This window comes from Phalaenopsis equestris, unplaced genomic scaffold (assembly GCF_001263595.1).
Source record: "Phalaenopsis equestris unplaced genomic scaffold, ASM126359v1 Scaffold000202, whole genome shotgun sequence".
In the NCBI taxonomy this organism is placed as follows: domain Eukaryota; kingdom Viridiplantae; phylum Streptophyta; class Magnoliopsida; order Asparagales; family Orchidaceae; genus Phalaenopsis; species Phalaenopsis equestris.
The window spans coordinates 3335736-3361571 of record NW_018164644.1 but is presented as its reverse complement, the minus strand read 5'-3'; the positions used below and the strand labels follow the sequence as shown (position 1 = coordinate 3361571).

General features: G+C 35.9%; 1 protein-coding gene across 2 annotated transcripts in view; it reads right to left on the bottom strand.

The window, feature by feature from the left end:
- Positions 1 to 1603: 1603 nt before the first annotated feature.
- The window catches only part of LOC110022848 (ubiquitin carboxyl-terminal hydrolase 3), a 34316-nt gene continuing 10083 nt past the window's right edge, over positions 1604 to 25836 (bottom strand). Inside the window, exons 7-10 of one of the 2 annotated variants that reach the window (XM_020721970.1) lie at positions 14523 to 14571; positions 14390 to 14417; positions 14313 to 14355; positions 1604 to 1972 (exon numbers count right to left, since the gene is read on the bottom strand). In XM_020721970.1, coding sequence (XP_020577629.1) covers positions 1883 to 1972; positions 14313 to 14355; positions 14390 to 14417; positions 14523 to 14571 — 210 coding nt within the window. In that variant the 3' untranslated portion in view covers positions 1604 to 1882. The remainder of the gene's footprint in view (positions 1973 to 14312; positions 14356 to 14389; positions 14418 to 14522; positions 14572 to 25836) is intronic. The other variant, XM_020721969.1, reaches the window with a different exon arrangement.

Below are 25836 nucleotides of genomic sequence, written 5' to 3'. Positions count from 1 at the left end.
CGTTATCATGTGTTATTGTGTGTTATTCATGTGTTATTGTGTCATGAGAATATTCCTGATATTATAATAACAAAATAACACATTAATATCACATGAATAACACACAATAACACATGAATAACACGGGGAAAAATATTCTCCAGTGTTACTGCGCCGTTTTTTTTCCCTATCGAGAATATTCTCCGTGTTATTCAGGTGGACACAATAGCACATGAATAACACACAATAACACATAATAACAAGGGTGAATATTCCCCGTGTTACTGCGTCGTTTTTTTCTCTATCGCTCGGGGTGTCGTGGCGTGATTTCATTGGCTACGCTTTTTAATTCTACGTGCGTAGTGCTGATGTAATATTTTTTCTGTCCGCACTGGACATAACCTAATCCCTAATTCCTGCCATACAATATAATGATATAGGTGCTAAGTTCACTTTTAGGGATTATTTCTATAATTTTATGATTATTTGAAAATAGTAAAACAAAAGAATCAAATCATAGTTGAATACATAGTTCATAATCAAATCATGATCAATATATATGATCAATGATTAAATAATGTTTAAAGCTATGATTATACCATATTGAAAACTTGCAGTTTAAATATGTTCATAATACAAGTTTCATAATGCCCACACATGGTTTGATCATGGATCATATAATGTAATCATTGATATATTTTTTAAATATATTCGATCATGTTTGCAATAAGGTTCAATTTCAATTGAATAATTATAAGTGAAAGTGAAATAAAAGCTCTTTTAATACATAGGACCATTTTACAATCAAAATATAAATTCTTGTAGATAAGATATCTGCTACAATATTTAATTCATAAATATTATTAAGCTATAATGTTGAAATGATTGAAAAGCTAAAATGGCTTTCCAAGAGTGATTCCTTCGGATTCGTATTTTTAATTGCATCAATCATATCTGCAAATTAATATATATTCTTTAATGCATTAGGGACAGATCTTTAAGCTCGTATTATATTCTAATAAGGATTTCGTGATGCTGACGATCAGCAAGACGACCAGATAAAGTTGTCTGCAAGGGGTATCATTGTCATAAAATAGTAATGAAAAGGAAATACAAGAACTATGCTAAAATGACTACAAATGCTAAAATGAATATGGATGACTGTGCTAACACGCTAATGATTAGGGTTAAGATCTTCACTAAAAGCTAAAACAAAACTTAAAATAAACAACAAAAAATAGTTCCTCAGCAAATCACAAAAAATTTAAAGAAGCTATTGAGGAAAGTTTAAAACCAAAAACCAATGCAGAGAATAAATAAGAAGATCAAAATGTAACCAAGTTTTTTTTTTCCCTCACTGTTTAACTAAATTAACACAAACATATGCTATGACAATGACACTATGCTATAGAATACAAGGATTTAAAGAAGATACAAGAATGTAAGAAGCGTCATAAAGTTAACAACAGATAACTATGAAACCTTATAAACAAGTAGTTTTTCACATGACTCCAAGCTTCTAAAGATGAGAATATTCCACTCCAAAAGGTGGGGCACGCATTCAGTAAAAAAAGCCATTCACTTCAGAAAAAAAAAAAAATTTTCAGATCTAGTCAATAAAATATAACAGAATGGGGTTAAGCATAGATTCAACAGCACCAACATCCAAGGAACTCTGTTTGATTTGAGAATACCGACAAAAGGTCGGCAACTCAAAATAATAAAAATATTTTAACATTAGCACACGAACAAAACATAGAATTTATGACGCCAGATTAAAGATTGGAGATTAGAAGCTCTCAGCACTACAAATATATTCAGATTCCCATTTGAAACTCAAAACGCTAGAAGTTGAAACCGCACGTAGATGGGAATATTTTGTGAAAAGTTGATAAAATTACACCTAGGATGCTATCTTTGACAGGGCCATGACATTGAAGTTCAGTGCATCTGGATATTCCTGAATCACAGATTGTATGACTTTGGCAGTATCCTGAGGCAGAAAGGGAAAATAAATTATAAACCAATAAACTGAAATGAAATATGCAACAACCTAACAATACAGTATCAATATTGCTAACCTTAAGGGGCTGTTTGGCTGCAAGATTTAGCCAAGATTTAGTCTAAATCTTGCAAATAAATTTTTTTTAAGCTACATAAATTATGTGTTTCTTCTGTTTTAGGCTAAATTCCCGATTGAGGAAATTTTGGGGGAAGTAAGATTGAAGAGGGAATTTACCTCAATACATTGTTTCTTCTCTTTCATTTAAATCTTAAAATTTGAAAACAATTACCAAAAATTTACTAGCATTTAATCAGATTTAACATTAATCATGCAAAATAAGTTTTGGAATTTAACACCTGTTAGGATTTACGGAATTTCAATTTACAAGATTTAGTAAATTCTCGAAGTCAAACAGCCCCTAAAAATGGAGCGGTGCAAAAACAAGTTTCGACTACTGTTAGAATGAAAAACAAATAAAAAGCGGTGGTTTGCTATACTGTCCAAGCCAAAAAAAAAAAAAAGAAAGAAAGAAAAGAAAATCCAGACGAATTAACAAATATCATTAACATAATAACAAATGCTATCACCATGTTTATAAAGCCTATCAACATTTTAACCATCACGAAGATCATATTAATAGAAATTACTCATCAGCAATCAATATATCAAAAACAATTTGAGCTTTAGCTTGACGGCATAATATTTTCCAAAAGAAAAAAAATCAACAATATTACACGTGAATAAAATTATCCTTGACAGAAGTGCAGAAACTGAACCAAAGATTACTTGCAACAGTCTTCCAAAATGCTTGCCATATTTGGATTTGTTTTTTTTTCATGTTATTTGTTATATGCAATTGCAGAAATATACTTCTCTAAGAGTTTATTTTAGGGTAATTGCAGTTGTTTGAAAAAGCAATTACGAAGTTGCCACTAAAAAAATTATTTTTCAAGAAGTTATGGTAACTATTATAATTTTTTTTTATTTTCAAAAAGTCAGAATGCAATTTTCTGACAGTCACCGCACTTCTGTCAAACCATGCAAGGTTGTAAGATGCCACTTATCTACCATAGCTTCTTGAGAAAGCAAGCAAAAAACTATTTCCCAAAATATCACAATGATGCAGTGGCTGACAGAATCTCAATTTATTTGTTTCATATTTTCAAAAACAATTTGTATTATTAATTGAAATTCAGCGAGTGAATTATTATTGATGTTTTCAATGATTCTTAAATAATATTTTACCAAACCCACTTTAAATTTGTGCTTAATAAAATCAGTAAGAATTAGTATCTTAAAATCATTCAATATAAGCATAAATTTAACATAATATTCAGTATCTGGTATTATATATGGTATTAAATCCCAAAAGAGAATATTATATGAAATCACCCCAAATAAAAAGGAAAGATGACTAGTAATAATAGCTTACCAAAATGGTTGTCTTAAAACAAAACAATTAATAATATTAAATAATTAAATAAAAGAATACGAATTATAAAAACCATTAATAATTTAAAATAATTAATAACATCAGAAATACACCATTATAAAAACCATGGACGCCATTATAATCATAATAATTGTATTAAATTTTTGAATACAAATTATTAAGGCATTTTACTACAATATTTATTTACTAAGACAAAAAATATAAAAGAATTACAGCCATGGATATCTGAACTTATAAAATTAATGTAAATATTTGAATAAAAAACTATAACATCGTTCACAATAGCATTTATCAACTAGCATCAGAAAAACACAATTTATAATAATAAACAACTGCATCACTTGTATTTTTAAGTAACCACCAAAATTACTGCATTGCCAAATAGTTAGTAGGATATGGCGAATGTTAGATTGTTTCATTGTTCAGAAAATATGATATAAATGTGATGTTTAAGATAGCAACCACATAATAAACAGATAATTGTGTTTGTTCTACTTTTACGTAAGGAAAAATAAAAACAGAAACAAAAAATTCGATAAAAGCCCTAAAATTTGGGATTAGAGTTTTTCAGAATCACAATAAGGTTTATTTTCAAAACACCTAAACTTCCATTTTTACATATATACCACCTTACCTATCTATGACAAGGTTTATTTTCACTTTTTAAAAGTTAAAATGGTGGTATTTTTTATATGATATGAAAGATTTGGGTGGCATAATTGTAAGAAAGCAAAATTTAGTTGTTAGATATGTAAATATATAAAAATTGAGTGGTATGTATGCAAATGCCCCTATGTATTATCCTTAAACTGTGTTTGGTCTGAAAGATATAATTGGGAAGGAAATATAGTTTACCTCACAATTAGATTTTGCACGGTTTAGTTTGAGTGTAATTCATTAAAAATCAAATTTACCGGGAAATTACATGCATTTCTATATTTACTAATTAGATTTGTTCTCTTTGGATATGTTTGGTTGTAGATACATGTAACCACATAAATTTCTTTTGGTTTTTTAGGTTCCAATACAATCACTAGACAATTGGATTTAACTTGTAAATGTAAGCCAATTCATAATTTCATCAGCGATTCCTCGCCTAAACCAACTGAGAGAAACAACACAAAAAAGTTATGGTGTCATGGCTTTAATGCACAAATTTTCCTATAAAAATTAAATTTAAGAAAACAAATGCCAATTCAATTCCCTTCTAATTTTGATTTTCATTTCTTTCTCATTTCCTATAGTCCAATTACTTAAACAAAACAGGGCATTTATGGCTTTGTTTAAGCCCAGTGAAAAAAAGATGAGGGAAAGGTATGTAGGTTTGAAGGAATTGGCATGCAAATGCATTTTATTTATAATTTTATATTAGATGCCTTTCAAAAAATGCATTCAAAGCATACACCTCTAGACACACCTCAAATTAAGGAACACAAGAACAACTTGGGGCTTAAGCCTCACTGCCATCAGTAAGCCTAACAACCTTTTTATCATGTGTGCATCCTTAGGTTTTATGTCTTGAGGCATTTAAGACAAAGCAATAAGTTAAGATAAAAAAAAATTATATTATATTATAATATTAATATATATTATAATATACTTATATCTAATATAAGTATGTAGGTTTGAAGGAATTGGCATGCAAATGCATTTTAGTTATAATTATATATTATATGCCTTTTCAAAAAATGCATTTAAAGCATACACCAATGGACAAACCTCAAATTAAGGAGCACAAGAACAACTTGGGGCTTAAGCCTCACTGCCATCAGTAAGAATAACATCCTTAGGTTTTATGTCTTGAGGCATTTAAGACAAAGCAATAAGTTAAGATAAAAATATTATATTATATTATAATATTAATATATATTATATTATACTTACATCTAATATATCTCATTGAATGCCACAAAATACCAAAAGAGAATCTTATGTATGATTATTTGATTGTGTTTTTAATTTCTTATTTTATTTTAAATTATATTGGATTTAATGTTAACTGATAAAGATGATAAGAAATATGTATAGAAGATGCCAATGAAATAGAATCAAATGATGCTAAACTATTACATTTAATGATTCCTATAAAGAAGAAAGTGAGTACAAAGGCGTAGTGAATCTTGATGCTCATACAACAACAAAGCCTTAATCCCACTACGTGGGGTCGGCCTCATGAATCCTTTTTCTCCATTGCGTCCTATGTAGTGTCATACTTTCATTTAGTTCTAATAAATTAAGACCATTTTTTATACAATAAGCCCAAGTTTTCCTAAGTCTAACTCTGCCTTTCTTAGTATAAGTCGAATCTAAGACATCTACACTCCTAATCAGATCATCAGATGGTCGACGTTTAATGTGACCAAACCACCTAAGACGACTCTCTCTAATTTTGTCCGTCACTGGAGCTACACCAACCCTATCACGGATATAATCATTTCGCATTTTGTCTCTAAGTGTAAAGTCACTCATCCACCTAATCATTCTGATCTCGGCAACACTTAACTAAGTATTATGCTTCTCTTTTAAAGGCCAACATTCAGTGCCATAGAGCATTGCAGGTCTCACCATCCTCTTATAAAATTTTCCTTTTAGTCTAAGCGATACTTTTCTATCACAAAAGGTACTATTTTCAACAAAAAAAAATAGGTATAAATTTAATTATATATATATATATATATATATATACTCTTCTTCACAATGTCGGCTACGGTCGAGAACTCTGCTAGGGCTTCCAATGGCGATTTTGGTCGCAATTGATTCTACCGCTGGACGGAAAGGACCTCGCATCGTCGACTCTCGCTCCGTCGTCTGGCGTCTGTGTCTACGTCGGCGTCGACATTTGCAATTCCCTGTCGCGGCTCGCGTCACGAACACTCAACTGCTCGCGTCGTCGTCTTCCTCAATATGGCTACACTACTCCTACTCGATATCGCTCCACGCCTCTGTCGCTCGAAGCTTCGTTGTCTGCGCCCGACTGTTTGTTTTTCTTCTGTTTCGGCGTTGCTCATGCTTCTGCGCCCGACAACTTCTCTGCCTTTCAGCAATCTCGCAGTAGTTTAACAGCGACAACCTCTGATGGCGTTTCCTTCTTCTTTGGTTGAGCCGGACAAAGTCTCATTTGCCCATGTGGTGGGTAACCCTCAGGTGGAGTCCGCAGTGGTATTCCCCTCAAGTTATAAGGATTCTTGTGAGAGTACAGATGAATGTTTTTTTATTAAGAAGGGAAATAGAAAATGTGGAAAAGAAGCAATCTTTTTCTCTGAATAAGAAATTTCTACCTTGACAAAAAAATTCAAGTTTGCTCTTATTGGAAAATTTCAGTGGGAACACCATTCTATGGATGTTATCAGAAAGTGTTGATGATCTTAAGCTAGTAGACAAGTGGAAAGTGAGACTCATGGATGAGAGACATGTGTTGATCCAACTAACAGTGACTGAAGACTATATCAGAATTTTCTCCAAGAAATATCTTAATATCGAAGACAAATCAATGAAGTTACTCAAGTGGTTTCCTAATTTTGACGCAAATCATGATAATCCCACTGTACCGGTATGGTTTAGTTTACCTGGTCTCAAGCTGCATTTTTTTCACCATCAGGTTCTCTACTCTATTGGGGTCATCCTTGGGGATTTTCAACCTAACCAGACCCTCGGTGGCCAAAATACTTGTGAAAAGGGATATTACTTTATCTGATGTTACTAAAGTCTGGCTGGCACAACCCATAATGGTTATTGACAACAAATCGCCATGAAACACAACCCCCATATTGTACCCACTGTAAAATGTTTGGTCATACTCTTGCTAAATGCCACAAGCTTCATCATAATTTGAAATCTAAGGTTCAAGTGAATAAGGAGGGATCTAACCCCACTGTTGTGGACATTTTAGTTCCACCTGAGGAGGATACTACCAGACAGGTGTCCGACAAAAGCTGTCTATTGCCCCTGAGGACCCCCATGACACTGTGTTACTGTTACTGCGAGTAATGCGGTGCTAGCACCTACAAACTCCATAGAAAACAATACTGCTGGACTATTACCTATAAATGATAGTGTTCAAGCTGATAATCAGGAGAGCCTCGCAGCTCAACTTCTTCAAGAAGTATTCGGTGTAGAGACAACTCATACTTCACATAATCTAGAACCTATTGTGGGTACTACTGTCGGTATTCCTTCTGCTTCAGCTCTACCCCATGAGACTGATTCTTCGGAGGAAGAATGACAGGTTCACACTTCCAGGAGGAAGAAGAAGAATGGAGATCTACAAGAGCTCAGGAGTCTTATGAATGATACTTTGGTTACAATGAGTAATGGTCAGCACCTTACAAATCTGCTAACTGGATCCCTACCGAGAACTAAAGCCAGAGGCAAGACTAGATTGGGATGACCCACACTTTTCCAGTGCCCGGGTGGTTTTTGGATTTTTTTTTTTATTTTTATATGTACCCATCTTTTACATTTTTAGGTGTGTGTTGTAACGTGTGGGTTGGGTGTTCAGGCCCACCTTTACAAACCCATCTGTATCTTTCTCTTTAATATATCAGCCCTTGGGCTTTTTTAAATATATATATTTATATATATATAATAATAATATTATTATTATAATTAAATCACTTCAATAAAGCCCTCACCTCATTTGTCGATAATGTCGTGTGCTTCGTCGAGGCTCTGCTAGGGTTTCACCTTACGGCAAAACCGTAGTCTCTGCTGCCTGTAATTCCACGCTCGTAAAAGAAGGGGAGTACACTCCTCTGTTCCGTCGTCTGCTTCGTCGAGTTGTGTCTGTGCTCGATGCTCGCTCGCTGTAGGGCCGATCGAGCTGCGCCTGTGCTCACTGCTCGCGTTCTGTTGTTTCGACCAGTACGCACCTGTTTCTTCCGTCCTACGCCTATTTCTACAGGTTCGAAGACCAGACGGGCGTCCATTCGCTTCTGGTCACGCTCCACTGGATCGGACCGTCTGGTTTCTTTGGCTTTTACATCTACGAGCTGAAGGATCGTCGTTATGACGCTTCATTCTTCTTCAGTTGATCCTGACAAAGCTTCTTTCGCCCATGTGGCGGGTAATCATCATGCGGAATTTACTATTGTCTTCCCCTCAAGCTATAAGGAATGTCGTGATGATACGAGTGATTGCCCTTTTCTTAAAAAGATAAGTCGGAAGAGTGGGAAAACAACACTATTTTTCTCTGATTCAAATATTTCAACTATAACTGAGAAATTCAAGTTCGCTCTTATTGGGACAGCTCACCATGAATATTGAAGTCTGACTGGGCACAACTCACATTGAATATTAACAACCAATTATCATGGAACATAAATATTTTTATTGTACCCATTGTAAGATGTTTGGGCATACACTTGATAAATGTCACAGGTTTCATCCAAACTTAAAAGCTAAAGCTCAAGCAAACAAAGAGGGTCTAACCCCATTGCTATGAACACATCAACTCAATCTGTGGATGAAGTTCCCATAAGACAAGATTTGGTGTCTGATTTGCCTATGGATCTCCCCTTGCCAACACCGCAGTTCCTGATGAAGAACACCATACTACAGATACAGATCCAAATGGGTTTATACCACTCACTGTTATTAAAGAAAACCCACTTATATATCAGGACACACGAGAGTGCTCCCGCTCCCCTGATCCGATAAAAGATCAGCATGTACAACAAGTAGTTGCTTCTAAAGTTCAACAACCTACACATGTCCGACACACTTTAGACCAATCCACTGACCAGGCGAGCCAATCTTCAGATGAGGAATGATAAGTCTATTCCAAGAGGAAGAAGAAGAATGGAGGCAGACTCAAGCTCCGGAATTTATTAGATGATACATTGGTTACTATTGGCAATGACACTCATATCACTAATTTATTAGCTGACTCCTTCCCTAGAACTAGAGACAGAGGCAAAGCAAAATTGGGTCGCTCTTTAGTTACCTGATAATCCGGATTTTGACACCTTTGGTTTTATTTTCTTTAGGTCTCTCATGTATTTTTTCGTTGCTCAACTTAGTTTTTCATGATATTCATGCATTATTTGTTGAGGTTATCGTGTGGGCAGGGGGGCAGGGTGCCATGTTTGGGCCCTCCCACACAATTTATCTGTATCCAACTTTCTTTTTAATATATTAGCCATTGGGCTTTCTCAAAAAAAAAAAAAATCTAAAGCAAAATTTTCAAGAGAGAATTTTGGCGACCGACAACAATGCACCCATGACGTTTCAACATGCAAGATGTCGATCTTCTGTGAGGGTTGTGTTAGGTAGTCGACAGTCAACGTAAAACTTGCCGAAAAAAATCATGACATGATGCTCATAGTGTATTAAAAAAATTAAATAAACATTTACCTTGAATCTCATTTTAAACAATCAATTTATATAAACATTTAAGATTTTTATTTATGATTTATGTCTTTATGATAGTAATTAAGTTAATATATTGATAATTTATGTCATTTTATAAAAAAAATCTTAAATTTTAAGGCCTTTTTAACATTTTGAGATATACAAAAAATACCATGGTTTCTGATCACCTTTTTAAAGATACTTAGTTCGGCTCTGATTTCATTAATAGGTATTTGCATTTACCTATAGATACAAACAAAAACAATTCTTTCATTAACAATTCCCCATGCAATTCCAATAAAAAATGAGAGAAATTTTATCAAATAATCAAATGTATCATTCTTAAAAAGAAATAAAGACTTTGATACCGAAACTAGTAGGAAAACAATAAAAACAAAAAAACAAACTTTTATTAATAGAGAAATCGGGTTACAAAACAACTTTAAAAAAAGTAATACAATAATAGACTAATTTCCGGCTAGAACTATAGGTAGAGATCCGAAGGCGGTGTTAGCGTCGGCGGAGTAATAGGGAGAGATGGGGAAGGCCGAGTGGTTGTTTGGGGTTGGATGGGATGGTGTTTGGTTGGTTGTAGGCAAGCTTGACAGCAAGGTTCTGGAGGCAGTAGAGAAGATGGCGGAGTGGTGGAGGGATATGGGGGTGGTCAACGGTGAGGTAGAAGAAGAGTTGGAGAGAAGATGTGGAGGAGATGGGAAGGATATAACACCGCCTCAGAGCAAGATACAACTAGAACACCACTTGTCGTATATAACCCTAGCATGAGGTTAAAGGACTCCACACAGGAGATGCGAGGACAAGACAACCAGAACTGATTCCCACACATATTGAGGACAGCACTACACAAAAGAAATTGGGTTTTTTAAACGCTGGAACAGCTCTGAAGCTTTCTAGGATTGCGATCGTGCGCGCCTTCTTATGTCTTCAAGAGAATTCACGATCCGCCTCTGCTCCCGCTTTAGATAAGTATGGTGTGGTTTTTGGCCCCCGCGGTTTGAAGCGCCCCCCTTCGGGGTGCTTGCAATGCCCGCAGTCGGGCGCTATTATAGCACCGCATCAGACTCAATCTCTCACCAATTAAACAAATAAACACAAGCATTTTCACCCCTATTCTTCTCAACCAAACATACAGACGACAATTAATTTCAATCGAGTTACTATATCATTTTCATTTCCATTTCATTCTGTTCCCTCTATCAAATTCCTTTAAACCAAACCTAAATCTAAATAACATTAGATTGTTTCTGCTCTTCAATTTAATGGTTTTCACTCAAATCAAAGAGAGAGAGAAAGAGATTACTTTCACTCGATTTCTCAAACAAACAAGCAGGTGAAATTATTCAATTAAATATTTCTAGCATTTACAATTTCTTATATCTACTTCAATCTAATCAAAACATGCAAAACCTTGATATTTGGTACTTCACAGGAAAAAGGAACCAGATAAAAGCGGCCTTACGTTGAACAACGGCATAATAATTTAGTAAATGGTAATAGCAGCATTTGGTATTGGTTTCATCATCTCTCCCTATCCATATATCATTTGTAATAACTGAAAATAATAATAGCATAAATAATAATATAAATAAATAAAAATGTTGAAGGAACTGACGAGGTGACTCCGCTAATAGGAGACGAAAGAGGAGAGGATCGTTTTATCCCAAGCAAAAGAGACGAACGAAATTTGTCTCATTCGAAACCTATGAAGTGAGACAAGGAAAGAGTTGAAGCCACCAAAATGCATGGCATCACGGTGTATTGCATGCCGGTGACAAAGTCATTGTGCCGATCAAATGTGGAGTGTGGGAGACAGCATACACAAAAGGAAGGTTGATCAAAGCCGAGATCGGAAGGGATGAAGACTCGCTCATCCGCAACAAGCAATTCCACGTGCAATTGAGAATGGCATGCATAAGAGAAGATAAAGCCGCTTGTAGGAGGGCTGGAATTGGAGAGTGTGCAATTCCTTAATTTGTTGAGGCCAACTCTTAAGGTTAAAGTCTTAGGATAGAGTTTTACTTCGCTAAAAAAAGTTTTATTAGGTATTAATATTAATTGCTATTAAAAAAATGCCAGCAATCAAAGGCAGAAGAATATTCGGATTGAAAGATGAGGGAACTAAATTATTGATCTTATAAGAAGGATACAAATACTTGAGGTGTTCTTTTCTTTTGTAATTCTTCTAGTTTGTATAAACAACCAAATTTAGAGTAATTCATATTTCAACATCATGATTGGACAATAATACTAGATTTGATCGAAATTAATCGGAGATATGACGACAAAAAGTGATCTTTGATTATACAAAAGAAGAAACCAGAAGAACGAGGTATGTAATAAATCAATGATAAATTTTGAAGATTAAATAAATTGTCTAAACTTAACATCTTAAATTTTATTACTATGTGAAATTTATAAAATTAATATTTGAATTTTGAGAAAATGAGGGAAGCTCATGGAAGATTTGATCGAGAATAAAACTAGATTTGATCGAAAATAATCGGAGATATGACGACAAAAAGTGATCTTTGATTATACAAAAGAAGAAAGCAGCAGAACGAGGTATGTAATAAATCAATGATAAAATTTGAAGATTAAATAAATTGTCTAAACTTAACATCTTAAATTTTATTACTATGTGAAATTTATAAAATTAATATTTGAAATTTTAGAAAATGAGGGAAGCCCATGGAAGATTTTGCAGAGTAATTGAGGTCTAAAATAAATTTAGAATTATTAAACAATAATTACTTAGCTCTATTAGAATCATTATTTTTGAAATAGATTTCTAATATATGATTTTATGAGTGAAGAGGCAAAATAACCTGCTAATTATTTACATGAGGCCATTTTAGTCCCACACTCTATAGAAGTGTCAAATTAGTCCCTATACCCTTTTGATATGGGCTGAAATAGTCCATAGATCCCTGACAAAAAGTCAGGGGACCATTTTGACACTTTGCTTATATTTTTATTACTATATGTGATAGGAGAAGGCGAAAACTGAGGATCAAACATTTAAGAACCTATAGAAGAGTTAAAACAAGTAAATACTCTTCAACTTTTTACTAATTTCAATCATTTAAAATGCAAATACAATCATGTTTAAAAATGTTCAAAACTTGATATTTGTAGACAAAAATAATTGAACATTTAATGCACAAAAGTTTCGTAAGCATTACAAAAAGATTTGAAGAACTACCATATATTGCATATGCACTGAAAGATTAATATATATTACAAATGATTAAAATAACTATAATGAAAATCAAGTCAAAGGATTGTATAAGTCAATCAAAGGAGTCACCCTTTTATGATATTAACTTGGAACGTATTGCACCCGTGTACGAAAATTGAAATAGAAAAAAAGGGGAGAAAAAAAAATGATTTACCTTATAAAAAAATGGTGCAAATGAAAATAGGAATCATATAGTATTGTTTCTATGCTTAGTTTATTTCCTTTACAAATATGACTACAAAATGGAGATTCTAAAGTGTAGTGATGTCTAAAAACTTTTGTGGTTTTGGTGGCTCTTTACAATTTAGATGCTATCATGCATTATTACAAATGTTAGAATTATATTTATCCACCGTCCGACAGTTCATTTACATATTAAAAATTTCAAACTCCCATGTTGGGGCGTGACACCATCTATTATTCATATTACCTACACTCTTCCTATTAAATAAAACCTTTTGGCCCTATTTGATATTAAGGAATTTAAAAGAGAAAAGAAAATGGAAATAAAATGGTGCAGACATTGTAGTGAAATTAATATTCACCCACTTGCTGGGTTGAGGAGAAATTGAGCAAATTTTTCCTTTGTTGGTAAGTTGATAAGAAGTTAAATTTTTATTACTTGTGCATAAATTATTGCGATAAACCCACTTGCTGGGTTGAGGAGAAATTGAGCAATTTTTTCCTTTGTTGGTAAGTTGATAAGAAGTTAAATTTTTATTACTTGTGTAAAACAGACATAAATTATTGCGATAAACCAATAAATTTTTCTTTCCATTTTTACATGGGGTTGGGTAAGCAAATGTCAACGAAAAAAATAGATTTGTTAACATTTCCTAAATAAATCCAATTGCCTATGAATTAACATGGCGCCAAACACCTAATATAAAATCAAAGATTCCCTCTAATTACTTTGCTTAAAGGGAGCCTTAACAGTCATTTATTCCACTCGTAACAATGGGTAATTTCCTTAGGAATAAGTTGTGAGTATGTATATCAAATCAATCAATTTGGGCAACTTTATCCCTTAACGTGTTGCTCTGCCATTCTTTTTATATGCTGTAAGCTGAAAATGGATTTAGGGGATAACCAGCATAACATTTTTGTTACATATATATAATATGTTCAATTTTTACCTCTAGAGATCATTAATTTCTTAATTAAAAGAAATTAATTTACTGTGTCATTGTTCCGTTCAATAACCATTTGGAACTGGATCTACATTTATGCAAAAAGCTTTCAGATATGAAATCTTTGGCAAATAAACAGACCTGTAAAAAGGTATCGGATGATGAGGGACCATGTCTTAATGGACTTAATGGATGGGACTTCATTTAATGGATGGGACTTCATTCCATCAAACTCAAAGAGTTGTCCTACATTGAGAAAATATGAGGTTGGAACTTAGAAAACCAGATTATTGAATGATCCTTGCTATGCCTTCATATTTAAGATCGATGATATATCAACAAGTTTCGTACCATCAACACATGCAAAGCAGATGTAGTGCTCCTCAACAATCGAAACAGCCTAAGAAGAGGAGAAATCATCAGAAACCATTTTCCAAGGTCCAATACTTTAATTTGATATCAAATCTGGATCCATTATATTAAATACATGTAATAAATTTACAGAAAATTTAAATAACAGCAAAACTAGACAATTAAATCTAAAAGTAAAGGTGTCGCAGGGCATAAAGCGAAAAATTGAAGAATTTAGAATAGCTATAACATTTCCAGATGTTACCGATAAAAGCGTGGGCAGTATAAACAATTACATCCATAATTGGAGGCTTGTTTGCGCCTCAAATCGGTAATAAAGTTGTATTTTAAAATAAGGGCTAATAAGGCTTTATAGCTCTTGTAGGTAACAACAAATAGAGAAAGATTGTGACTTAGATCATAGTCCTTCAAGAAAATTTCCAAATACTGAAATTAACATGCATGATAACCACATGCCTTTTATTTGGTATGAGAAAATCATTTAAAAACAAGTATATAATTCATGCATATGCTCACCACATAATACAATAAAAATCATAAGATGTATGCTTGGGAAATGGAACATCTAGATTTATCGTCTAAATTATGAGCTGTTTGAAAATTTCATATTCAACAATAATTTATATTTCATATCAGCTTCAAATTTTATTTCAGATTTAGATTAAATATTATTAGATTTATAATGACAATTAAATTCCAATCAAATCCATAGCCATTAATACTTATTATTTCTTGCCTACTATTCCTCATTATGTATTTTCTTGTTTGCTTTACTATGTTTTATCCCTTTCCTATTTATTTTATTCTGATTTATTTCCCATTGTTGTGCTTATTGTAATTGGATTTTAAATACCCCTCTTCTATCAATAAAGTTGTGCTAGTTTTTTCCAATTTTCAACATGATATCAGAGTCTAACCCTAGATCCAGACCGCCACCGACAATGCAAAGACTCCTAGATGTCGGTCTCCATTGGCGGTTCCTATAGTCGTCGACCACTTCCGAAATTCACAGGAGCAGTCATATGTTCCCTCTACCTCCCGTCTGCGAGAGCAAACCACTGGTGCCCTCTGCCTCCCGTCTACAAGAGCAAACCATCGGTTCCCACTTCCTCCCGTTTGCAAAAGCAAATCGTTGTTTACTCTGCTTTCCATCTGCAAGAGAAAATCGTTGGTTCCCTGTTCTTTCTATCTTGCATCTACAGGAACAAGCCTCTGCCTTCCGTCTGCAAGACCAAGCTGTTGACCTCATTTTTAGTGAGGTCTTAGTCTCCTACTCTTAGAACCTAGGATCTAGCTTTAGGAGTTCTTATTGACCATCCTAGCGGACTAGCAATGGAGCCCACCTCCTGTAGAACTTCAAGTCACTTCTTGACTCATTTTTGTGAAGAACTCGCATAAGTGGTTCCAAGCACTCAACTTCTAGTTGCAAGGGCTAAGAACCAACATGTAGAGAGCCCGAAAATGAGTTCCTATAGGATCAAACAGCCTTAGGTGAACCCTTTGTGACTCGATTACTCGCGAACACCGCAATTCACACACTCACTGCACCACACACGACTTTGACTTGATTTGACTCGCCCGTCGGCAAACCCGTCCGGACGACCCCAGATGAAGAAACAGACCGCACGGATGCGTCCAGGACGTCGACTTTAGCTAGGAAGGACACCCATATTGTTATGGTTTCGCGCGCGAGCGACTAACAGAGCGACTAACACGAAAATCGACTAACACGAAAATCGATGCACGTTAGCGAGACGCGGGTCTGGGCTCAACTCATGTTAAACTCGGGTTTGATTCGGGCTGGACTCGAGCTGACCAAGGGTTAAACATTTTGAATTTTAAATTTCTGAATTTCAAATGTGACATTTAATCTCTATCTTAACGGAGAGTTAGGATTTTCCAATTGAGGGGCTGCGTGAATGGAGGATATACAAATTTGCTTCTTCTTCTCGACAGAGGAGGCCGAATTCGAAAAAAAAACCCCTCTTCTACTCGCGCTCGTCTCTCCTTCCTCGGCATCGAACGAAGTCCCTCGCTCGGCTCCCTACACCGGAGCCCGCTCTCCCTCTGCGCTAGATAGGCTCCCGCTCGCTTTCTCCCCCTCTCTGCACTGCGCCTCTTCCTTCTCTCGCCCGATTCCTTCCTTCGACACTAAAGTCCCCCGCTCGACTCCCGTCTCCCTCACCAAAGGAGCCGCAGACCCCGCTCGACGCCACCCACAGACCCCGCCTCCTCTCTTCCTCGAATTGCTCCTTCTTCGCTCGACCTCGCTCGTCCGCTCCTCCCTCTCGCGCGCGACAAAAAAGTCCAGTCGCTAGATCCCGCTCGCCTCACGCTCTTGAGTGAAGTTCTTGTTCGATATTGTGAGGTCTTCCGCGACGTAGAAGAAGCCTCGCTCACCTCCTCTCCTTCCTGTGTTGAAAACCACGCTCCGCTCCTCCTCACGCCAAACAGCCGCCCGACGCTGCTCTCGATCTCATTCCTCCGCTCGTCCGCTCTCCATTCCGACTCGACGCTGCGAACCAAGCTCCTCTCTCCCGCTCAGCAAAACACTTGTGATTAAAGTTAGCCGGAAAAGCGACCATGGGATCACCGCGTGTAAAGCCTTCCAACTAAAATCTCTACACATTTGCAGGTTCGTTTCTGGATCACCCTTTTCCTTTTCATTTTTTTTTATTTTCAATTAAAAAAAAAAATCTTGTTATCATTTTTTTTCTTTTTATTTTCAATTTAAAAAAAAAAAATCTTGTTATCATTTATCATCAAGTGTATATCCTAAATCAATCAGTTCTTCTTTCTCAACATAAGAAAATTTTGTGATTTACTTTGACTGGACAAATATAACATGGATAAACAAAAATCATATTAACGCAACTAGTAGCAAATGTTTATTGCATTCCATTGAACGAGCGCCGATCATTATTGTATATTCATGTGTTTGGCATCGATCTTTGGAGAACTATAAATGTTGTTTTGGCCATACATTCTTACTAATTTTTGGAGAAATATAAACAATATTTCGATTGTGTTATTGCTGATTTTAAATATTTAGTTGCTGGTTTTATGTTTCAAGCACCTCAATGCAAATATTTTGATGTTCCAATGATCATTTAATTGCTGATTTTAAATATTCTGTTGTTGGTTTATGTTTTAAGCACTTAAATGCAAACATTGTGAGGTCCCAATGACCATTTACTTGTTGATCTTAAATACTCATTTGCTGATTTCGTGCTTCGAGCACTCGAAATGGAATACTATGAGGCTCGAGATGACCGTTATTCCAGAGCTTGAATGCTTCTTTGCGGGTCTATGTTCTTTTATTTTCGAATGCCTCCCTTGTGGGCTGTTATACCAGTTGTTTGGTGGGTTTAAACATTACGATTTTTAGGGCTTTGCCTGCTGTTTACGTACTATTGTAGAGTTAATTTGTTAACTGATTTTGGAGCGTTTACACACTATCTTGGACTGAATTTCCTAGCTGATTTTGGGATATTTAAAATTGATGCTTTGAGCCTTTGAGCTTACATGAGAGCTTGAGCTTACATGAGAGCTGTTTGAGAATTTTAAAATTACTGTTTTATGGCTGATTTTGAGATTTTTGCCCACTGTTTTGGGTTTCAATTGATTGTTATTTAAACGCTTTAGATCGATTCACTCATTGTTTTCCCCCTTGACTTTACTAGTTTTAAAAGTGGGTCTGCCTTATTCTTCTTTTGTTTTACTTCTTTTTAAATGGTTGTCATAAAGATGGGAATTGATGATTTAATTAATTGAAAGATATAGAAAACCTTAAATCACCTTAAGCATAAGTTAAAGAGTAGGCTTCCTAGAGTTTTAGGAACACACCCTAGGAGAGAGTCCATCCACCTAGCCCTCAGTGTAGGCTTCCTAGACTTTAGGAGCACACCCTAGGTGAGAGACCATCTACCTAATTCTCAGTGTAGGCTTCCTAGATTTTAGGAGCACACCCTAGATGAGAGACAATCTACCTAATTTTCGAATAAATAATGAAACTAGGCACTTTACCCTGATTCAAAAACTGATTAAGATACTAGACATGAAAATGCACCGAGACGTAGTTTATGTTTCCTTAATTAAATCAACACTAGGTGAGAGCCCATCCACCTAGTCCTCAGTGTAGGCTTCCTAGAGCTTAAGCACACACCCTAGGTGAGAGTCCATCCACCTAGCCCTCAGCATAGACTTCCTAGTTTTTAGGAGCACAACATAGGTGAGAGTCCATCCACCTAGACTTCCTAGATTTTAGGTGCACACCTTAGGCGAACGTTCTTTCACCTAATCCTCGAATGCACAGTGAAACTAGACATTTGACTCTAATTCACAAACTGACTATGACACAAGACATGACGCACCGAGGCGTAGTCCATGCTTCCTTAATTAAATCAACAGTGAAATTCTCTCAATGACTTAACCTACAATGAAACCCAGTGCACCGGGATTTGAGCTTGGATATTACACTCAAATCCTCCTGGCAATTGGGGAAATTTGTTAACGCCACATATGGATCACCGGACTAGAATAAGTCTAGGATCTAAGTGGCGAGGGCGATGACGACATTGCTTATGTGTGCTTAAACGAGGGATACGAAGTGAGATTATTAGAATAGTCTCAAGGATCTCAAAGATCTTTAATAAGAAAAAGGAAAGGACCCATGATACTATTCGTCGATTCTTGGTGGGATCATTGCCCCCGACACTCTTAGGTTGTCAGTAGTTCTAGCACGATTAAAGTAACTAGTCTGTGGACTGTACGATTTTACAAAATATTTACAAAAATAAAATAAAAATTTCTTTTGCATGTTAAAAAAGAACTCTACATAAAAAAATATTTAAACAACTTTTGCATGAAAACCTTTCTATGAAAATTTATAAAAGTCCATGATTAGTCATTTTGATCGAGGTTAAGGACTGTCTTCTGTAGATTGTCGAGTTGGCAACTCTTACTTAAGGTCGGGAAGCACACAGCCCAGCTCTGAGCCCCTACTTTTACCAATGTCTTCAACCCCACTTTTACCAATGTCTTATACACATTCCTGATCTTTCATATGTGGCTAAGGGTTTCTTTTGCTCGTGATTTCTATCATTTGTTTTATGACTCTCATGCTGAGTTTTCTCGCCTTGTTTATTTTTCTTGCGAGTTTATTTGAATCTGTTGTAAGTCATACCACGCTCGCAATATTAATAATGCAACAATAGCAAAGAACCAGATATGCTTTTACAGTTTATCTACAACATTCTACTTTTTTGCATTTTACTTTTCAAAGTACATTTTATTTACCTGCAATTTGACTACTCTCAATACAAAACCAAAACTGAGACAAAACAAAATCAAACTTTAACACCGAAATCGTGAAACATAAACTACTAATCTCAAACACTTAAACCCTGGAGTCATCACTACAACAGAAATTTGGAGCCAACTTTGTGGGCAGCACGGCGAGGAATTCAGACCGAGCAGCAAGAGGATCTTCTTCAGCATTATCTCTTCCTTAACATAATAACAATCCATAGGTCTTCGAGGTAGCTCGCCTAGAGCGACGTAAATCCTCACCCTCTTTTAGGCTCCTATACAATCATGTTGTGCAGCGTAAGTCCTAACCCGCCTTAGGTTCCGAGGTTTTCGTGTGACACGATGTAAACCCTCTTATCTCTGCGGGCTATTTGCATAATCAGATATTATGCAAATGTAAGTCCTAAGTAATAAAATTGGCAAGATTGAATAATTAAATAACATCGTCTCCAAAAATGTAGCCACACCGTAGGATAGTCTGGGAAATCATCGAGATTTATCTCAGATCAGTGACATCTCCTACCTTTTCTTTTCTTTGGACTCCTGAAATAATTGTTCCTATTTGAATCACTCTCATTTGATTTTCCATGTCCTATCATGAAAACCTAAACTTTGAAATTTTGAAGACTAATACCTCTGATTATTAGCGAGAGTTTTCTCAAGTGACTCCAGTCATTTGAGATGTAATTAACTTTAGAGACTTGCCTCTATAGGGAACTTGGAACCCAGATAAAATAAACCCTATTTAATCTTTGTATTAGATAGGGGAACTTGTCGGTCATATATAAATAGGTTCGCAGACCAAACGGATGTCACAAATCTCTTAGTTTGCAGGATTGGGTCTATCGCCGAGGTCTACACTTATCTTTCGGGAGGGTGTAGTATTCGCGGTATCAGACACGATTATGCAAACTATTGGACGAATGAGATCCATTTGGTCTCATTTTACGAAAATTAAAATATACTACCTTCAAAACCCAAACTATATATCTCTTTTATTAAATTAAATCTCAAAATTTATTTTCATATACCACAAGCCACTAGATACCTGATGGCTCTCCCTGCTGCTTGTCCGACACCTTCTCCCATCGGCAATAGAATTCCCCGACGGTTGTCCAGCATCCCTGCAGGTGTCTGGATTCCTGCAGTTGTACCTGTCTACCAGTGATCCTGCTGGAATTCGTCGATGGCTCAGAATTACAACCACATCTCCTTTGGCTCAGTAGGAAGTATTGCAAATTCCTCCAAACTGAGCCACCTTTAGAATGTGTTCTTGATTCTACCGGAGGATTGACTCCAACCTCCACTCCCTTATAGACCACAGAACTAGAAACCAACATAAATTTCTTGATCACAACTCATATGTTGAACGACAACAACTTCCTCTAATGATCCAAAGCAGTCTCTTAATTCATCAAAGGACGTGGGAAGTTCGATCACTTCACAAGCATGATTCGTGAGCCTCCAGAGTCAGACCCGACATATGGAGCTTGGGAGGTGGAGAACTTCATGGTCATGTCATGACTGATAAACTCCATAAAAACGCCAATTGGTCGTTCATACATGTTCCTTCCTTTAGCTAGTGCTCTCTGGACGGCTGTCTGTGATAACTACTCAGATGTAAGAAATTTCGGCAAACTCTATCAGGTATCTAAAATGATCTGGGAGACAATACAAGGGTCAAGAACCGTGACACAATACTATAATGACCTTATTGCGTCATAGATGGATGTGACATGTACTACGACTATACTTGGGATTCACCCGCCGACTTATCCTTCTTCCAGAAGATCGTAGAAAAGATTGTATGTTACAATTCCTTGTTGGCCTTAACAAAGAACTTGATGAGGTTTGGAGTCGTATTCTTGGTCAGGATCCTCTTCCTTTCGCTCGCACTGCTTTCACTGAGATTCGTCGGGAAGAGAGTAGGAGACTTGTCATGCTCGGCACTTCTACACCTTCAAATGAGTCATCTGCCTTAATCTCAAATAGTGCTAAGCTCTCGTTCATGCTACCGCAAACCAGTCACCCCACTAGTGATTATTGTCACAAGCCCAACCACACTCGGGACAAGTATTAGAAACTTGACGATAAACCAACAAACAAACCTTCAACCAAATCCTTTGCTGCCAAGGGACTCACGGCGACGGCCAAACAAGGCACGACCCAACCGACTCCTACCCGGAACATTTCAAAATCCTCTGAATTGCTGAAAAAAAAGATGGAGCAATTGGTAAAGCTTCTTGAAGCCAATCAAGTTTCTTCAAGTCCTTCGACCTCCCACGTTCGACAAGGTACTCTTTCTATAGCTCTCAAAGTTTATTCATTCTCTAGTCCGTGGATTATTGATTTAGGAGCCACATATCACATGACTGAATGTTCGCAAGCTTTCTCGACTTACTATCCTTGCTCTGGAAGATACAATCAAAATTTTCAATGGTTCTTGTAGTTCCATTACTGCTAAAGGGTGGATTATACTAACAATATACTAACAACCGATCTAACTCTGGAGCCTAATTTACAAGTTTCCCAGTTGCAATGTAACTTATTATCTGACAGAAATTTGACAAATGATGTTGATTGTTTTGCTAACTTCTCTTCTGATAGTTGTGTTTTTCACGATTATCGTTTTGCTAAGAGGGTAGCTAGATTCTACTACTTCCAAGAGAAAGACATGGAAAATACAGACACACCTCTTAGGAGTTGTATCTTGTCTCGAGTCATTCAACGTCTCATTATGTTTTTGCATTGGTTTCCAATATTTAAAAAGAGATGAATTCTAATAAAAGCCCTTCTAAGTTCAATTATGAGGCATGTCAGTTGGTCAAACATCATCAGATCCATTACCCATCCCACAATTACACTCTTTTCGCTCCTTTCTCCCTCGTTGACAGTGACCTATGGGGACCTTCTCACACTCACAACCCCTAGGTCACTGTCAAGTAAAATCGTGGCCCACCGATAAAAAGTGATTCATGACCTATGAGTCATGAATCACTTTTTATCGGTGGGCCACGATTTTACTCGAGAAGGTCCCCTATTACATCTGAGTGTGACAGTGACCTATGGCCCACCTTCTCACACTCACAACCCCTAGGTCACCGATATGACCTTCTCACACCGATGGGGGCCACGATTATGAGCCACAAGCTGCGAAAGTCTCTTTATGGGCTAAAACAACCCCCCAAGACTTGGTTTGATAAGTTTACAAAGATGGTCGTGGGCCACGATTTTACTCGAGCTCAATCGGATCACACTCACTTATTCTGACATTCCTCCAATGGCCAGATAGCTATTCTTATAGTCTATGTTAACGATGTTGTTCTTACAGGTAATGATCTCCCAGTATTAAAGTCATTGAAAGACATTCTTGCTATATCCTTTGAAATGAAAGATTTGAGATCTCTCTGGTACTTCTTAGGAATGGAAGTGGCTCAATAATCTAGGGGCATTTGTCTATCTCAGCGCAAATATGTGATTGACCTCTTGAAAGAGAACAATCTTCTTTAGTGCAAACCAGTTGTTGTGTCTATGGATCCCAATGAAAAATTATCTGGCACTCCCAATGTTTTGCATGTCAACAAGTTTCAATACCAACGCTTTGTGAGGAAACTTATCTACCTCTCCCCTACTAGCCACGACATGTCTCACAGTTGATACAGTGATTCAATTCATGCATGCCCCCTATGATCACCATCTCTAAGCTATCCATCGAATTCTTCACTATTTAAAGATACACCGAGCTCAGGTTTGTTTTTCATTTGTTGCATCTCTTGATCTATTGTTGTTTATACAGATGTTGATTGGGTCGAGTCGGCTCATGATCGACGTTCCAGCTAGGGGTATTGCTCATTTGTATGGGGAAATCTAATCACATTAAAAAATAAAAAAACATTCTGTTGTTGCTCGGAGCAATGTTAAAGCTAAATTCCGGTTCAATGCCTTGGAGATCTGTGAAACCCTCTGGTTACACATCATGCTTTGTGAATTTTGTATGTCAACCAACATCTCGTTGCAACTATTATGTGATAATAAGGCCGCCATCAGCATTGCTCATAATCCAATTCAGCATGATCCTACCAGATATGTGGAGATTGACAGAAGCTTTATTAAGGAAAAGATTGAGTCCGGGGAAGTTTATGTGCCATTTGTACCCTCCAATGACCAACTAGCGGATATCGTCACCAAGAATCATCCTCGACCTTTGTTTGATGACTTCAAATCCAAGTTGAACATCTATGCTTCAACTTAAGGGGAAGTATTAGATTCATAACATCAATCAAATCCTTAACCGTTAATACTTATTATTTCTTGTCTGTTATTCCCTGATTATGTATTTCCTTTTTTGATTTATTATGTTTTATTCCTTTCCTAATTATTTTATTCTTCTTTATTTCTTTCCTTTGTTGTGCCTACTGCAATTGGGTTTAAATATCCCCTCTTCTATCAATAAAATTTTGCTGGTCTATTCCAATTTTCAACAAATATTATAAATATATGATAACCCATCTAAGATATTAAATTGTTGTTATGTGTTTGTGCTCAAAGAATCATTGAAATAGGCTAATTATATTCAAATTCCTAATTATTTTCATTATTATTACTTGAAACTTCATCAATCTTTCACAAAAGTTCTAATTTTTTAAAGACATTTGAAAAATAAATAACCTTCTATTTTCCTTGACACCCATAGCAGACAAATTAAATTATAGTTAAATGATTATTTCTATCAGGATTTCCAAAATGTGGGATGAATCAGGGTACGCACAATATTTCACTGATAAACTCAGATGGCCATGTCATAGTGCTAAAAGACTGAATGATGATGTTTTTAAAACGAATAGTCTCATTTCCAATTCTAAAGCATTAAGATAAGCAGTTATAGTTTTTGGCTCAAAGAGAATTTCTTCAACCTTAATTTCAAACTTTGGGCCGTCTACAGATATAAATGTCAAAACCCATGTCTCATCTTTCACATCAAATCAAAATGCAATTATTCAAATTAAATACTATTAACAACTCTGTTATCTTGTCTCGGATTAATCAATCGATCTATTATTATGGACTTGCAAAAGTAGTCAACAATTTCTATTAAGCTAGCTTTTACATTAAGCCAAACAAGATCACTGTGTAAAATTATCTGTCACACTAGACCACCGATCAATATCTTTTTTGAAACACAGAAAAATTTGATCTTTAACATATTTAACACATTTTTGAGCCATTGTGGAATACAAAACAACAAGATGCTCCAATTTAGATATCTAAGAAAAAAAAAATCAGAGCATATCTACCATCAAAAGGGGAGGCCTAGACTTTTTCTTCCTCGCATTGGATTCATCAGGGTTTCAAACACGGTGAGCCCTATAATCTCTTTCATGATACCAATGATACAAATCATTAGCATCAGCATTAGAACTATAGCCCTAAAAAAGACCCCCACAGTTCTTAATTTCTCCGATGTTATCTATGGTCTCCAAAACACCGATTATCTTTGGGATCCAGATAGTCTTCATGATTCCTAAGTGCTTAGGTCAAGGGTGATGAACAACTAGACGTGTTCGAAGGACATCTCGAGCAACCCAAGGTTGAATACGCTGAGGGAACAATGCAATTCCGATGACAATATGTCATAACATGAACATTATTGGGTTCTTCTCTGATTAAGTCATTTAAGATGTAAGCAGAAGGTGGTGATTTTGTATGAGGTGATCATTTGGTAAGGAAGGGACAACAAGAGACGTCCTTCGCTAGACTTATAAGTTTATTTAAAGCTTAAGGTCTCCCATTTGGCTAAAAAATTCGTCTACCTTACACATGCTCAATCACAATTATCTTATACATTTTCATATTTCTATTTACTCATAATAATTCTCATTTTTATGCTTTTTACCCTATTATTCCTTTTGTTCAACATATGTCATTACCACATCTTAACGCATCCAATTCAACATGATATGAATGTGAAACCAAGCACAATCAA